This window comes from Parasteatoda tepidariorum, chromosome 11 (assembly GCF_982258835.1).
Source record: "Parasteatoda tepidariorum strain Cologne lab strain chromosome 11, Ptep-v5.0, whole genome shotgun sequence".
NCBI lineage: Eukaryota > Metazoa > Arthropoda > Arachnida > Araneae > Theridiidae > Parasteatoda > Parasteatoda tepidariorum.
Genome location: NC_141765.1, coordinates 101,572,293 through 101,590,559, shown reverse-complemented (window position 1 = coordinate 101,590,559; position 18,267 = coordinate 101,572,293). Strand labels below are relative to the sequence as shown.

The following is an 18,267-nucleotide window of genomic DNA, read 5'->3' as shown; positions in this document are numbered from 1 at the left end:
ACAATATTCAGCAAAGTAATACAGCTGTAAACAATAAACAATCTTTATTTTTTTAAAAATTAATAAAATAGAAATTTTGTGAAAAACTGCCCATTGTTTTAATTTCCGTAGGTATCACTTCGAACTTTTGCTTCTAGCAACAGCAACTTCTAGTTAAGCAAACTGTCAAGCTATGCAAAGTTGTGTTGCTTCTAAATTGACACAACTTTGCTAAATTGGTCCCTTTAAAACTAGTTGTAAGTTGAAATCGGGAATTTCTTTACTTTCACTAAAATAAATAAACTGGTTTTCTGTTAGTTAGTTATTTTAAGCAGTAAAAGAGACTGCAAATCAAAATGGCAATTCAAACAAATATTAATACATACTGATTTAAGGAATACATCAAGATCAAAAGTTTTATTCATGTATGGAGTAATTCATGATATCAGGGTGAAAAATAAAGAATAAACAAATTCAGAACTTGCAGCTCAATTAATCAACTACACAACCCAATACATCAGCAGTTTCACACAACTTTTCTTCAACCTTTTAACTTATAAGTTATTTTGATGATTTGGGTACATAAATTATCAAACTTTTCTTTCATTGCAAAAATCAAATGTTAAGTACAAAATCAAATATACTTAGTAGTTAAAAATTAATACAGTAGGGAACCGATTATCCTGAACGGTCGGGACAATCGCTATTCCGGATAACTGATTTTTCCGGTTTTCTGAATTGCTACAAAAAGCAGTTTTTTTTTAATTGTTAAACCCAACTAAAAAGAAAAAAAAAAATTGGAAATAATCTTAAAAATAAGAAAACATGAAGTAATACACTAATGATGTGGTAGACAATGTTACAGGTTAATGAGAATGCTCTTATTTTATTAGTTTTAGGTTTTGTCCGTGATCTTAATAATCAATCAGGGAGAATTAGTCAAAAATATAGGCTGAATATGTAACTAGCAATGTTTACAAAAATATGGTATCTTCACATTTTAAGAAATTTTAGACAGTGCAGAAAATTTATATATATTTTTTTTAGTAAGAAAAAAACTGAGTTGTAAAATAAGATGCAGATGCTATATTAAACAGTATTGCCTTCAAATACAAGGCTTTTGTTACTAACTAGAATCAGGGTAAAAGAAAAGACTGTAAATAAGTTTTTTTTAAAAGGAGACCAAACTGTAATAACAGGGTGCTCAGTCATATTTTTCAACACAAAATAAGCACCTTTTACATACTTTTTAAGCACTCAAAAAATATTTTTAATCACTTTCCAAAAGAAAAATCATAATTAGGATCTGTGTACTAATAAAAAAAATTTCAATTGCTTAAAGTTCTTAATTTATAAGCATAAAATCAATAAAATTCAATAACTTTTAAAAAACTTTACATGATTGTGATAAAATAACTAGTTTCTGATAAATATTGCAGAGAAAATTGTGGAAATCAAGCATTTTTTGTATTTTGCATGAAGATTTAGAATTTAAATTGACACGGCAAGGAAAAAAATTTCTTTTAAAAGATAGAAAACTAAGCACTTCTTACAAACACAAAAAAAAGCACCTTTAAGGGCTTATAATAATACAAAATGCAGCAAGAATATTTCATTACACATGCTTTTAATCCATAACTAATAAACAGAGAGAAATCGACATGCTATTTACATAGATGTGTTCTTTTAAATTCTGGAAGTTAATCAATTGTATTCCAGAAAAGTTCATTAGTTTTCTTTTTTTTAATTATATTATCATTGAAAAAGTGAATGAGTACTTTTAAACATTTCAAAAATGCATTTTTGAATTTACAAAATATTTACAATAGTGAATTTAGATATTTTTTTGCCAATAGTGATATCGTTAAATATCTTCAATGAAATTGAAGATATATAGAGATTATGATATATAGATTTGTTTAAAAATGATTCTAGTGTTTTGAAAACACAATTTTTATTTTTTCACACAAAATACCTATATATAAGTATAATTTAATAATGTAAGTATAATTTAAAAATTTACTTCTGCAGGTTTTATCACCTTTTTTACAAAATTAAAAAAAAAGGCTGTTCATAAGGCACACTATATGAAATAAAAGGAAACATTCGGAGTAACTACAGGCTTTTCCCTGTTATTTCAAAGTAAACCAAAAATGAGCTTAAAATTCAGACAACATTAAAATTCTAACAGCACTAAGATTTTATATACACTACATACAATTTTCTCTTAGATAGAAGAAACAAAAAATATGCTCACTCTAATAATGTGGTATTTTAAATCTGTAGCCTCAAAAATGCATCTGAATGCTTGATTACTAAAACTCAACTGAATGAAAATGGAATGAAGAATTTGTAGTAATATTTAAAATTTCAAAATTTTTTTGATTTTGTTAAAAAAAATAATTCAAAAGTTTGTAAGACTTGAATATTTTCTATGAGCATAAAAGATTTTCCCAAAAGTTAGGAATCTTCTAATGTTTTCATGAAAGCTGGCAGCTATGCAGTTTAATTTTTTTTTAACCTAGAGTTATTACGAAACATACAATGACTATTACCATACCTACAAACATGGATATCAGAATAGGATTTCTGTTCTTTCCATTCAGCCATTCTTTAGCTGTAAGTGATGGAGTAGGTGCAGCAGTGTCAGGAACAAATCTTCTTGAAATTGCTCAGACTAAATAAAAATAAGTTTTGAATATAATTTATAAAACCAGTTACGATATATTTTTGATACTTAATGAATAAAATCAAGAAATACTAGCAAGACAAGCGACAATTACTATAAGACATCATGACATGAATACACTGCCAGGCAAAAGGTAAAACAGTAACTAGAATCAAAAAAAGAATTCTCTGTTCTAAAGTAGAACTTCAGAGAATTTCCAAGGGTAGTTACGAAGTTAGTTGTAAATATGTTGATTACAATATCTTTCATTCTTTTGTGTTTATAATTTCCCACATGAATGAAAAAGGTAAAAATATCAAAGTTTTTTCATATGACAAAAATGGAAATACTGTCAAACCTTATTAATGCAAATCACTTAGGGTGAAATATCGCTTTACATGAAATATATGTTTGGTCCCGAGAGTCAGCAATAAATTATTATAGCATTTTACATAATATTTAACATGAATATTTCTTGCTGATTATCGCTTTACATGAAAGGTCACAACACAGATAAGAAGCATGTGCATAATGTGCCAATTATTCATTTTGAGGAATGCGATTTCTATTATCCACGTTTGTTAGGAGTAGCAGATGGGTAAATAAATAAAATAGTTAAATAAAGTTATTGAAATTTTTAAGCTTATTTTAATTTGTTTGGTACACAAGCGTAGTATATGATATGTATTAACAGTATGTAATAAATTGTGCGCATAATATATCGGATAAGATGAAATCTGGTTAACATAAATAATTCTGATAGTCCCGCAAATTTTGTGTTAACGAGGTTCGGAAGGAAATTCAAAGTCAGAGGAGAAAAGTTTTTTCGTTACCAGTTCTTAAAATTATTAAATGTTTTCTTTTAAGAAACAAAAGCATCCTTAGTAGTTAATGTGATATTTTTCTAAAGGTATTTCAGCACTTCTACCGTTTAAGCACTACAGCCTGTTGTACATCAACCCATCATTTTTTTCACCTGACATTAATCGAACACTATGAATCTCCATCTGTTTTAGATCTGGGTAACCTTTGTTTCTTTTCACTCTTTTCCTTACTATGCAGTTGGGGAAATTTGGTTTAGTAAAGAGATCAACCTTGTGCTAAACCCCCAAAGTTATCTTTGTACAGTATCTTCCCTCTGACCTGGGTTACTTTGCCTTAGCTACCCTAACATAACGCCCCAGTAACCCCAAAAACATTTTGTAGTGAAATTAAGGCCAAGAAACATGCCAAATTTCATTGATTTTATAATATGCAATAAATTAGACATCATATGCATATTTTTTAGTTAAAATTTCTTTTGATTATTATTAAATAAAATAATAAAAATTAATAAATACTCACTAAGTATTATTAATTGAATGGTCTTATCTATGGCTAATAATATGCAATATAATATGCAATAAATTAGACATCATATGCATATTTTTTAGTTAAAATTTCTTTTGATTATTATTAAATAAAATAATAAAAATTAATAAATACTCACTAAGTATTATTAATTGAATGGTCTTATCTATGGCTAAAATCGTAAACTAGCAGTTGTTCTGTCATAGTGATAACCTAAGAAAAAGATTCAGAACATTTCTTATGTAAAGTATTTATATACCAGACTATTTTTAAAAAGAAAAAATAAATTATTTTATTCATTTAAATACATTAAAAGTGAATTTTATCGCAAAAGAATTACAAAATATACTATTTTCAATTTTAAAACTTTGTTTAGTCAGATAGTTTTAACAGTGTCCAGATTCTGAAATTCAGAGGTAATCTCAGAGTGATTTCCAGAACTTACAAAAACAAGTGTTTACAAACAACCTAGTTCTATAGATTGAAAGATTTGTATCTTATTACCATTAAATTTTTATAAAATAAAGTTTCAGGGATTGTTAGGCTACTTCATTTTAGTTTAATAATTACAAAGATGATGAATATATACAGTGCACAAAAAAATTAATGGATCGCCTTTAACTTTCGATTTAATGATCAGTTCTAGAACTAAACTTAATGGTTTGAGGGGGTGACATCAAATATTGCTAATTAATTAGTGCCAATGACATTTTAAGTTACGAAATTTGATACAAAAATGAACTTTCTCTGAATAAACTTTTAGAAAGATTTGAAATTCGGGCACTTAAAATATAGGAGTAGCAGCAGTCTCGGAAATATGGCCTCAATAGTTTGGACCCTTTAATGTTAATTTTACTTTTAGCGTATTTTGCCACATCTCGAAAAATATTTAAGCAAATTGAAGAATTTTAATTATAATTATTAACTTAGTTTAGCCAAAGATAATTCCATACAACAAATATTTTTAGTGAAAACTTATTATTTTATTTAGTAGTAAAAATAATTGAATTGTATGGTATACAATTTTGACATTATTTTAAAAATTGTATTTTTGCCTGGAAAAATAAAAAAATTGATCAAAATTGATGGAATAATTTCTAGAGAAAATAAATTTTAAAAATAAATCTTCTTCAAAATTTGATTTTTCAGAAACTACTCGAATGATTTCGCTAAAATTTTACATTTAGAAATTTACAACTGCATTCTTTAAAATGATCCAAAAACTTATATACCTTACAATTCAATAGTTTTTTTGACTATTACTATTAAATAAAAAAAATTATATATGCATACTAAAGTTATATTATACATGGAATCCTTAAAAAAAATTTTATAATTATAAGCAAAAACTTTTCAATTCGCTTAAAAAGTTCTCAGACTAAAGGTGAAATACATAAAAGGTAAAATTAACATTCAGGGGTTTAAACTTTGGACGGGTCTCTTGACCAGACTATTGGGACTATATTTTCCAGAATATCGCTAGGTCCTATATTCTAGGAGTCAAATTCAAAACCATCAACAAAAAAAGTATGCTCATACAGAGAAAATACATTTATGTGTGTGACTTAAAACATCCTCTGCACTACTTAATCAGCATATTTGAGGTCACCCTCTTGAACCATTAAGATTGAGTCCTAAGAGGTGAAGATCCGATCATATTAAATCAAAAGCTATTCAGGGTTGTCCTTTTTATTTTGCACACTATACATAAGGTAATTTAATCAAAATCTTTTATATAAAAATTAACTAAAATGAGTCATAAAATAAGGAACATAAAAAGTTTGCTACTTCAAAAAGAAAGAGTTTGCTTTTCTTATCTACAAAAATTAATGATTAATATCTCATTAAATGTATAAATTAATTTAGGGTAAATAATTTAGTTGAATTCTGAATAGATAATTGTTGGCTGACCACCAAAAATTCGAGAAAGTATGTTTAAATTTTAATAAAAAAAAATCCTATGAAAACAATTTTTTTCTAAATTGGAATGAGAAAAAGCTTTTAGAATTTAATTTAAAATAGACAAATACATAACTTACTTCTGACTCTGCCTGGAGGTATGGATACAGAAGAAGACGTTGACCTACAAGAGGAACTGGTAGAAGAAGGAGGGCTGGGATTAAAACGCTGATCCGTCAGAAGAGAATCAGTGTAGCTCACCTGCCGAGAAACAAAATGTTTTCAAGCAATGAATGTCAGATGCATAAAAATACAATTTGAACAAAAATATAACCTTCAGAACAAGAATACTTTGAAATAAAAAGCATTTTTGGAGAATCACACTATCTTATATTCTTTGGATTTTATTATTAGCCAGTCAAACATTTATAACAGTAACATTTCCTGTATCTTGCAAGACACATTAATTAATAAATTTGACAGCCTTATATCAGCCACCAAAGCTTCATCTAATGCTCGCCACAGCACATATACTGATAAAGAACTGTTATTCATAGACTTCAGAGATAAAATTTAACATGAAATTAATATTTAAATGCAATATAGTGTTTTTCTTTCCTTAAAAAGAGAATAACTTCATGAAACAAGCAAGAAATTGAAGTAGTTATCACGTTGTAAAATAAATAAAATACTACCATAGCAATTAAAAAATAATTCAATGTATTAGTAGTAAACTCCTTTCTTTCTTTTTTTTTACAAATAGATCTGTAAGCTAACAAGTATCACTACTGATGTCATAATGTCATATTAAAAATATTTGAATTGTCAAAATTAAATTCAAAACAATGGGCAATGCTTAACTAGTCAGAAAATTCTATTTTGTTTGCTTATCCCGCTTGAACAGTTCATAATAGAAAGCTATAACACTGACCTTCTTAGTGCTTTAAGTTATAAATATGCCAAATTTCCTAGCTGTTGGTACACAGACTTAGCATGTCTTTTGTTTAACATAGCCTTAGAAAAAGTTATAAGAGATGCTGGCAAAAATACTCTAGGTACTATATTTAATAAATCAGAGCAGATTTTAGCTTACACCGATGATGTAGACATCATCACAAGATCTAGGACTGCACTTATGATAATGTGGAGAAAACAAAATATATGTATTGTGGTATAATGGGAAATACCCCTAAATTGTTTGAAATAGATTCTTTTAAATTTGAATCTGTAAAAAATTTTACTTATCTAGGATCAGAAATAAACTATCATAATGACATTAATCCTGAAATCAGAAAAAGAATAATTGCAGTCAATCGCTGCTTCTATGGTTTAATATCATTGTTGAAATCTCACTTAATGAAAAGAAAGACGAAGATTTCACTTTACTTTATTAGGTATTAATCAAGTCAGTTTTGACTTATGATTCAGAGACATGGACTTTAACAAAAAGGGAAGAAAAGTTATTAGCAACCTTCGAAAGAAAGGTCATACGAACCATCTTTGGCGCTATCCTCAATAACAACAACTGGAGAAAAAGATATAATTTTGAAATATATAAGATCTTTAATAGTGATGATATCATTAAATCTATTAAACTAAGTAGAATGAGATGAGCCAGGCATGTAGTGAGAATGAGCCCAGAATGAACAGCATTAAGAGTCTTTAATGCAACCCCCTCCAATAAAAGGCCAAGAGGAAGGCCCAAAATGAGATGGAAAGACTATGTGGATGAAGATTTTACCATCCGTTAAAGTAAGGAACTGGAAATCAATTGCTGGGAGAAGGGCAGAATGGGAAAAATGAGTACTTACATCATATTTACTCCGTTAATCACAAAGCTAAGGAACTAGTAAAACTAGGAGTCTTTATTACTTAGAATTAGAAAAAAGTTTATAGAATCATTCTATCAAAATAAGTGAACATGAAAATATTTAGAGTAAAGCTGTTAATTGTTTCAAAAATTATAGAAAAATGTAGATATTTTAAGTTCAATGTGAGCTTTTGCAGCTATCTTGAATTTACAGAAGAGGTCAGAGTGGTACAAAACTTAAACTATGCTATCTTGACAGGGAAGTGTAGTTTTTGATGAATTTGTTCATGTCAATAGAACCAAAAGTTTAATACTTAATGTGTTAAGCATCTGATGCTGCTGTCTGGGCAAGTGAGGTAATGTTTTGTAAGTTTCCTTTATTCTAAATTGAACACGATCAAAAGAAAATAAATAATTGAAAATTCTGTTTTTAAATCCGAACCAAGTTTTTGGTGCCAGAACAGAATTTGAAGACATTCAAATAGTCAATGATAAAATAATAATTTCTCTCAAAAGACAAGAGCTTTAAGAACCTTATATTTTAATTTGCACTTCTCAATGCATAGCTGTCAAGCGAAGTTATGTATTTTTTCATGTGCTTTTTTTTTTTTAAATAATATCAAAAAAGGCAAGACCCAAAAAGCTAGATTTTAAAATTTAGAAGTAATAAGATAATGATAGAAGAAATAAGTGTGTAAAAAAATACAATTTTACGCATTTGTGTGCTTAAAATTGCTATTAAATAGGTCCTGCATATTGTTTTGTTCTGAATATAATTTTAAAAAAAAGCCAAGAATACAAAACTAAAAGTTTTCATATAAAAACTTTTAAATTACCATTTATTTAAAAAAAATTAATTAATATGCATCAGATATAAAAACAAGTAAAAGTATTGAAGTTTGGAAGTTATAAGGGTTTTTATATGCAAATAGGTTTAACTAAACATATTTACTTTTTATGCACAAGTTTGGATTTAGCAATTTTTACTGTACTATGATCAGTTTAAGTACTCAAAGAGCTTTTCCAGGGTGTGTAGTTAAACATCTCAAAAATAAGTGAAAAAAGTACTTTTTAAGCACTCAAAAAATATTTTTAAGCCCTACATACATTTACAAAATGTGAAATAATTTTTAAAGACCTTACATGATCCTGATAAAATAACTAGTTTCTAACAAAGAACTCAAAATAATTATCATCATTACTTTTCCTCATATCTCATAAGGATAGAACCCATAGCTTGTCAAGATAGGAACACAAATCCCCAACTTTCTTCCAGTTGGCTTTCTAAGTAATATAAACATGCAGTACCTAGCTATTTTACAATACCTAGACACTTTAATAGATGCAGACATTTTAAAATAGCTGCAACTGTTTGAAAGTTAGATACTTTAACTTTACTGAGCACTATGTATATATACTGTATTAGATTATTTCTTTATATAGAAGCTCCCCTGATTTTGATGTACTTTAATTTAGGACAAAATAAACATATGCCAAACATTTAAATGGTTTAATAATATCTGACTCTTACTAAATAAAATTATCCTTTTAAAATTATACATTTAGTTAGTATTTGAATACGGACTTATAAGTTTAGAAGTCTAACAAAAAGTTTTTATAATGAAAATTTAGGGTCAGCCAGTTTTCAAAAAAACTTTTCTTTTGAAGGTCGATACTTTTTGCAAAACAAGCTTATTTTACTAGTAAAATACATGATTATTATAATTTTATGCTGGAATATTTTCTTAATATTTTATTTAAAATCATATGAACGATTATCTTGACTTGAAAAATAATAGACTGCACTTGAGAAAAAAACAGAATATGTCATACAATACAGACTTTATAGCAGGCTAAGGAAAAATTAAAGAAAAAATAAGAAATTTTTTTTTGAACAGCAGACATATGCCTAACTACTTTTAAAAAAGACAAAGGGCAAACTAAAAAACATATAATTTGGTCTACTGAAATATATAGAAAAATAATTTATTGATTTGCTGAACAATTAATTTGAATTTCTCTGTTTTATGATTGTTTCGAAATTGAAAGTTTTTCCTGATATTGCAGAATCAATAAAACTCATAGTTAATGACTCATATCAACAGGTAAAATTCAAACATATATAGCTAACAATTCAGATTATTCTCATCAAGAATCATATAAAAGTATCAGTAGAATAAATCGAAATAATCATTTTAATGGTAACCAAAAACAAATTGGAAAAAAAAAACTGATGGGTAAAGTTTAAAAAAAATCAATTCAGCATCTTCAATCTCATGTTTTTCTAAAACAAAACAATTTGAGACTATAAAACAAAAGCTTACTAGAAAGTAATGATGCAAATCAAGTTTATTATGGGGATTGATGGACTGAAAGAAAATATTAGTGAAGAAACTATGTTTTGTGCCTCTTATGGAAATCAAGGCATTTGAGTTTGGATAAGCAATTATACAACAGTATCGGAAAAAGTCCATGAAGCTAATGTGATCGTATGGAATTGCATGAGAACAAATGAAGATGATTTCATTTTCCAACTAGCCCCACATCATACATTAAAATATTTTAAGATCTCGCTTAACACAAAATTACAATGCCACAGTAGCAAGTTATTACCAATTTCCCAGATCTTACCCAAATTTTTGGATATTAAAGAAAAAACTATAAGAAGTTGCTCTAATAAAAAAAGTTGAGCTAATGAAAAGCAATAGGACTACTAAGACTTGCCAAACACTTGTTTATTCCATGCAACATTGTTTATATGCAGTGATCAAAGTTAAAGGTGATGGTAAAAAATAAGACACTTTTTTTTCCACCTTTTATAAATGAATTGTAGTGTTTTTAATGAAATATTTTGGATCACATAAAATTTCACTCTTATGTTTTAGTTCTTTTAAAAATAACATTATATATATATATATATATATACAGTGTTTTCACTACAGCGCGAGAACGCGAGAATCTCGCATATTTTTTTCTTTTCTCGCATTAAAAAATGATTACCGCGAGAAATTCGCGCATTCTATAAATCAATTTCAAAATTCGCAAATTTCTCGCATTTTGGAAAAAGCTTCGAATTACGCCAATTAGAATAAAATCAATTTCACTTTTCTTCCTGGATCTTTCATTATTTTCAACATTTGCCCCGTTATCTAGATTCCCTATTTACCAGTATTGTTCAGAACATTTTCGAGCAACAGAACATAACCTCTCCGAACCACGGAACCCCTTTTAGAACACATTTCTCTGCAACCACGTGTTTACCGCAGGTAAGGTTTTTTCATGTAAGACGTCCAAATTTTTTATGCACTAATGTAAGATGGACAAATACCTAGTAAAGGCAAAATCTTCTATGATGATGCAGCAAGAATATTCAATGCTTTAAAAAATAGAAGACGTTAAAAATGTATTATAATGAAAGAAATTTTTTCTATTTGTATTTTTTCAGTTTTTAGAAATCTCACTTAACTTTCTGAAATCTCACCCTGTTTTTGAGAAAGGGTGAGAAATTCTCACCCATTTTTTTTCTATGATGAAAACACTGATATATATATATATATATATATATATATATATATATATATATATATATATATATATATATATATATATATATATATATATGATTCATGCATTATTGGAATTAATTAAGATCAAGTACTTGTATAAATACAACAAAAAATTTGCTCCCAGGGGTATAATTATTTTATTATGAGGTATTTAACAAAAGGAACAATCAACATATCACAATTTTGACCATAATAAGTAATTAAAGTTAGTAGTGCAAATGAAGAAGCCATTTTTTAACTAAAACTTTTCTTCAAAAGCAAATTTTGTGATTTTAACTAGTACTTGGTTTATGTTAATGTTAAACTAAATACTTTTTCGGTAGAGAAAAACCTATTACTTTTGCTCAAGAGTACGTAGAAAATCTGCTACAAAAATAATGTTATTTAAAAGCAGACAATATAAGTTAGTGATATAGAACAAGTAATTAAAGATCTAAAACATATTTACAAATAAATCCGTTTTCTGAGTAATTACTTAATTAACAGAAAAATTATTAAATTTCGCATAAGAATTTTGAAAAACTCAATAAATGCTTTTATGAAAAAATTTAGACTAAAAATAAACAATATTAAACAACGAGAAATAAGTTTTATTTCTTTGAGAATTCATAATTTATCTAATTAAAACTGAAGTATTTTATTTATGTAAATGTTAATACAGTAGAGAACCATTTATCCGGTATCCAGATAACCGGGAAACCAGAAAACCGGGAAAAAATTTGATTGGTTTTCCCGCCATTTTAAACTAGAGCGATTATGAAAAAAAGCGGAAATTGAACTCATCCTTGAAGTTGAGTAGAGGAAAATGTAAGGAAGGGGAGAATTTTTTCCCCGTTTACCCAGAGAAACTTCATTTCCTCCGTGACCTTGAAGGCAGGGAAGGGAGGAATGTTTTATTTTCTTCTTTAGGCCGTCAATCAAGCTCAAGGGTGTGGCACGCTGATTTCGTTTTCTGTTTGATTTACGAGGGGGGTGGGGAAAATGCATTGCATGCATATCAGTGAACAGAAGATGAAAGAGAAAAATATATTTATCTATTTGACATCGATTAATAAAAATAAAATCTTTTTGTTCTGAATAAATTCTCATTCTTTGGAAGTGTGGTATCATTTGCAAGTTTTTATTGATGTGGAATCACATCTGCTATAATTAAATATCGTGTTTTTATCAACAAAAAAAAATAAAAGAATTGTTTATTAATTTAAACATAGGATTATTTTATGAAGCAGATTACAGCTTTGTTTTTCTGATTCCACTATGTTTGATTTTTTTTCTTTTCACGATAAATTTCGCACTCAATAAATTACTTCTTTTTATACATAAATTTTATCCTTAGGTTTTTTTTTTTTAAATTCTGTTGATCTTGCCTTGTTCCGGGTTTTAATATTTATGCTAGTGCCTTTTTTAACTATCGGTTCGATAATTTTCAAGTGTTTTTATTTAGATTAATGTTTTCCTTTTATTTTATTGTTTCCCCCGTATAATTAGGTTTGAAATATATTGCGTTATTTAACCATTGGTTTTGTTTATATTAGTTAATTTAGGAATTGTTATTATTTTTAAAAAAAATAAATACGAGAATTTTGTATTTTTTAAACTTGTTTTTCTTGTCTAAACTTGCAATTTTTTTTATTCTTTTAAATGTTATTTTCCTACCATTTTTTTTCTTTTTAAAGTTAGGAGTGCCTTTCTTTTTTCTCTTACTTTATGCATTACACTTTTTCCTTGTAATTCGGGTTCGATAAAACATTGATTAACGACACTTTTTGGTCGATCCAGAAAACCGGGAAATTCAGACATCCGGGATAGCGATGGTCCCGAGCATCCCGGATAATTGGTTCTCTACTGTATAACTGAAAAAGTGCTTTTTATGAATAAATTTTTTTTTTTAAATGTGTGATATACATTTTGTAAGTTGCATCATAAGAAAAGAAAGTTATTTTGATATTAGTAACTATATTAAATTTAACTAAATTTATTTGTAAATAGGATAACATATTAAAATTTCTTTTCTTGCCAGAAGAGATTCAGAATATCAAAATTGTACAATGTTAAGAGAAATTTAGCAGAGTTTAAAATGAAGATCTTATTTTGCTCATTTTTTAGGTACTGACAGAAAAAAAAACTAATTAGTTTAAAAAAACTATATTTTCTCAAAGTGTAAGTGTATTTTTGTTTTCATAATTTTCATTCGATGTTCGATCAATATATTTTGCTTTCCTTTTTTAAATCAAAAAAATTTAGAATATTTGCATAAATGTTTAAGTTGTAATTTTAACTACTTTAAGATCTAAATGTTGTAATTTCAATTAGGATCTTTTACTTAGTCTTATTTAAAAAAACTGTAATATTATATATTTTAATATATAATAAAAGGATATTTGGTTCTTTAAAAAAAGAAAAAAAGTCTTACATAATACAAAAGTTAATGATTTCAGATTAAGTTATTTGTCAATATTTTTTAACTACATAGTAAACTCCCGATTATTCTGGGAGTAGAATGGGCCACAAAGTGCGAATTAGCAAATTCATGCATAATCCACAAAGAAATTAAAAATGACACACATCATCAATTTTTTTAAAACATAAATGATCCATTTTTAAAGGTTCACTGGTTGTAGGCACAAAATATACAAAAATTTTCAGAAAATGCATATTTTCTCTGCGATGTTATCTATTTTCTTTAAAACAGTAAATAACTTTTCAATAAAATATCATTTAAAATATTTTCTATGTTATTTTAATTATTTATTTATTAGAAAAAATTTATGATTTTTGTGTGTTTTTAAAGCATTTAAGTGAGGAAACAGTAATTACATTTTCTTATGCAAAGGCAATTCAAAACTGTAACTAAATTTTTGTTTAAAAAGTTTCTTCATTGCTAGTCATTGATTTGTAAACTTCAAACTATTATCAACATTAAGTTCATTATGAGATGAATTCCTAATTGACTATTGACTTAATTTAAACATTAATAGAAATTATGCCATTGAGTAAAACCTTTTTTTAGTTGCTTGTTCATAGTTATGAAAAGTATTTTACTCCATCTTGGCAAATAATAGATACATAATAACATAGTTTATTTTTAAAATAATAGTACTTAAATTAAAAATTATTTAAGACTGAGAAAGACTGTTTTAAAATATAATTTTGCTATTCTTTTTTTAAAAAATCCTGCTATTATATCTTTATTAAATTTCCCTTCCTTAGAGTTATTAATTTTTAGATATGCAGAATTCTGAAAATGGCACAAAAATTAAAGAATTTCTAAAAAAATAAGAAGAAATAGTAGACATCGAGAACATTTCAAACAATATTTTTCAAATGGTATCTAAAGTAAAAAAAAAAAAAAAATGAAAAAATGAGTCATTTATTTAAAAATAAAGAAAAAAAATATGTTTCAGAATAAAGGAAAAAAAACAAGACATATTTAAGGAATTAAAAAAAAAAAAGCATTTACTATCTCTTAGCTCTGTAGCTAAAATATGACGGGCTGCTACAAGCAATTCTTTGCGCAAGTGAGTCACTTCTTGAGGACATAGATACAACAATCCTATAATTCCTTTAGAAAACTGAGAGGAATGTTCACTCACAAAACAGAGGAATGTTCACTCACAAAACAGAGGAATGTTCACAACATTTTACAAAAAAAAAAAAAAAAATCACAGTTGGGTTAAATTATTATTTTAATTTAAATTTAAATTAAATTTGCAATTAATTTAAGATGATATTACTCAAATAAACATAAATACAGTGCATGCTGCCTATTAAAATCACATTCGTTTTGAGAACACTTGATTTTAAAAAGCAACAAATTTTAAAAACCAAAATGTAGGAAAAAGTTAAACTAAATTAAATTGATTAAAAACTAAATTGATTACTACATTTATGTTTTATTTTTACAAAACCTACATTTGACACTAACATGAGCTACATTTTTTAACTTATAGGAGGGTTTCAAAATATTATATTTGATAAGCAAAATTTCAAATTAAAGATTCACCATAGTTTGAAAGCATATAAGAGTTTCTAAAACATTAAATATCCTTTTCTTTTCTGTAAATAAAATTTTAAGAAATCAAGAGTTCTTCTGAAATTCATTAAAGTTAGATTCACCTTATTGAATGATTCAGGATCCATGACATTGAATAATAGGCATTTTACAATTTTTCTTAGCACATAAACAGTTTTCTTTTGGATTCCTTTAGACTCCCTTTTTCTTAATTTTTTGCAACTTTTGCCATTCAATTTCAACACAAAATACAATTAATACCAGTAACTTTGTTCATAGAGAACAGACAAAAATTTATTCTTCATACATATTCAAAACTTGAGAAAATAGATAATTCTAATCATTCAAACAAAATAAAGCAAAGTTTTTCATTGTTTTAAACAAAAGCCTTACAAAATTTTGTCTTTACATAACAGTAATAATTTTATTAGAAGATGGTTTTTACATAGTTTGATATTAAAATGATTCCGTTCTTGCAGAATTAATAGCAAAAAGCAGCTAATTTTACAATTCAATGATTTTATAATTGGAGGTTCCTGTATTAATGATACAGTTAAATCACAGTAGTAAAAAATAAAATAAAATGCTCAGAAATTTTTTTTATATTCACAACATAATAAAATTAATTTAATAATCAGAAAAATCCCGCTAGTCAAAATAGTTCTAATAAACAAGTAAGCAAGGAAATATCGGTGGAGGGATTAACCAAATATATCATCATATCAAGCCTTTCCTTTACCTGGCTCTAAATATGAACATACTCCATTTTTATTTTCATTAGCTTGACTTTTCAATTTATTTTCTTTTTTAATGAATTCTAGATAATATATTTTGCAATATACTTTGCACATTATCTCTGTTTAATGTCTAAAGAGCAAATAGTTCAGCATCGGAGCTATTTATTTTGTTAGCTAAAAATCTGATTCCTAATCAATTGTGCAGAATTTTTTTATCATATTCTATGTCTTATTATATAATATAATTACTGAAAAAAATTCTAACAGGCAATTGATATGTTAAATGCAAAATTTATTGAAAAATTGACCAGGAAAATTAATTTTTCAACTAACATTATTAAGTACTCAATGTAAAGACAGTTCCTAAATTTGCTTGAAAGTAATCCCCCAGTTAACAACAAATCATACATTCTTAAATCCTTAACATGTAGTAAAGCATTCTCACAACAGCCTGTTGTAGGTCAGGAGGGTCATACAAGTTAAAACTCTACAATTCCTAACCAATGGCATGATTTTGTCAATGTTAAGTACAAGTTGCTTTTACTTCTTGAATCTATTCCCACCCTAGCACATTGATAGCTTGGCACATTTAACCTCTGAGTCGATTCTCAAATAATTTCTGTGAGTATTAAATTGTCTTTTAACATGTTCAGGTTCACATCAGCCATCAGTGACCGACACTGAACCTTTTGTTTTGGCCGCGTCAGTGACCGGTGAGGGACAATGTTAAATATGATATAAAACAAAACAAAAATTAACATTGTTTTAAGCAATTACAGAGAACTTATTCAAAATTTGCTTAAATTTTCTTTATTTAAAATTTGTTAATAGTAGTGTGCTCAACATTGTTATACCACATTAGAGTACTTCTGAGCAGCAAAGGGATTTCCTTAAAAATACAAGATAAAAAAATTTTTATTAAAAAAAATAAAGAATGATTCTTAATATATTAGTCATTAACATACTCACTTGATATATTCTAACAAAGTAAGCCAGAAAAGATAATGTTTTTATCTGTGCAGGCATAAAGTCAACATAAACTTCTCTGTTGAAAGATGGATTGCTCCTAAAATAAAACCAAACAAAACAAAAAATAAAATTTCTACAAACATTCTGCATTTTGTCTGCTTTTTTCCCAAAGAACAAATTAAATGTATAAAATTTAATGTTTAACTTTGTCCCACAGAGAACATAAAATTCCTTCACAGAAAACAATTGAATAAGTAAAAAACAATACTGAAGAATTTTATTGTATACTAGGGGGCAAAGCCCCCTGTTCGCTACCGCTCACCAACCCCAATGATTGCTTCGCAATAATTGCTTTTTCTTGGCAGAAAACAGTTTTCCCACTAAAGTTAAAAATATTCACTTAACATGCATGTACTAAAAGGAATTCTGTTTACTTACGCTTTTGCGCCTCTACTTCCCACGTCTAAATATTACTATCTATTAGTATTATAAACATTTAGATCTCTTGGTGAACAGAAGTGATTTTTTTAATCATCAATTTTTTAAATAACATTTATATTCTTAATACATTATATTGTTCAAACAAATTTGATGAGTTCTCAACCATAATTTAAAATTTTCGCTAACAATAACAGTACTGAAAAATAACTTTAAGTTAGGGATACAAAAATATTTAAAGGAAAACAATACCTTTACGACTTTTGTTAATTTTATGTTGATGACAGCCTAAACAATAAGGAAATGAATGGGGGAAAACTGGATCCTACCACGTGATTTTCTGGCCAATAAAAATGAGCCGACAACAATGGAAAACTGCGACACCATCATTAGAATTTTATATATATATTGTATAAAACCGCTCTGACTTGATCATTTGGTATAAAATAAGTAAAAAAGAAAGACATTAAGGTACATCCTGCATGCAAGTAGTTAATTTAAAAAGTTTCTCTCTATATTTTCTGCAATATTTTGACTGTAAACATCATAAAAATAAAATGACAAGCGAGTCAAGGATAAAACGTTCCTTGAAGCTTTAGACACTATGTTCAGGGCCATGTGGCAGAATTTTTTCTGACTTTCTACGACAAACCTAATTAGAACCAATATCTTTCTGCAAGATATTTTTATCGTTATAAATGTATGTGTAATGAATTTATAATAATAGATGAAATTCGTGTTTATAAAATAAGTCTACATGCATAGAATAAAACTGTGTAGATTTTTTTTTTAATTTCATAATATAAGTTTACATTTCTTAATAAGTTTAAATTGTTTAA

The 18,267-nt window shown here is 27.0% G+C and overlaps 1 protein-coding gene across 7 annotated transcripts in view; it reads right to left on the bottom strand.

Annotated features, from left to right (window-relative positions):
* Positions 1 to 18,267, bottom strand: part of LOC122273032 (DENN domain-containing protein Crag-like) — a 66,110-nt gene that overhangs the window by 46,631 nt on the left and 1,212 nt on the right. For 6 of the 7 annotated variants that reach the window (XM_087155270.1, XM_087155271.1, XM_087155266.1 and 3 more), the window contains exons 1-2: positions 3,992 to 4,028; positions 2,540 to 2,656 (exon numbers count right to left, since the gene is read on the bottom strand). Coding sequence is in view for 1 of the 7 variants with exons in the window: in XM_087155265.1 (XP_087011391.1) it covers positions 4,170 to 4,210; positions 6,037 to 6,157; positions 16,991 to 17,087 (259 nt within the window). In the remaining 6 variants the exon portion in view is untranslated. Of the gene's footprint in view, positions 1 to 2,539; positions 2,657 to 3,991; positions 4,029 to 4,136; positions 4,211 to 6,036; positions 6,158 to 16,990; positions 17,088 to 18,267 lie in introns of those variants that run through there. The other variant, XM_087155265.1, reaches the window with a different exon arrangement.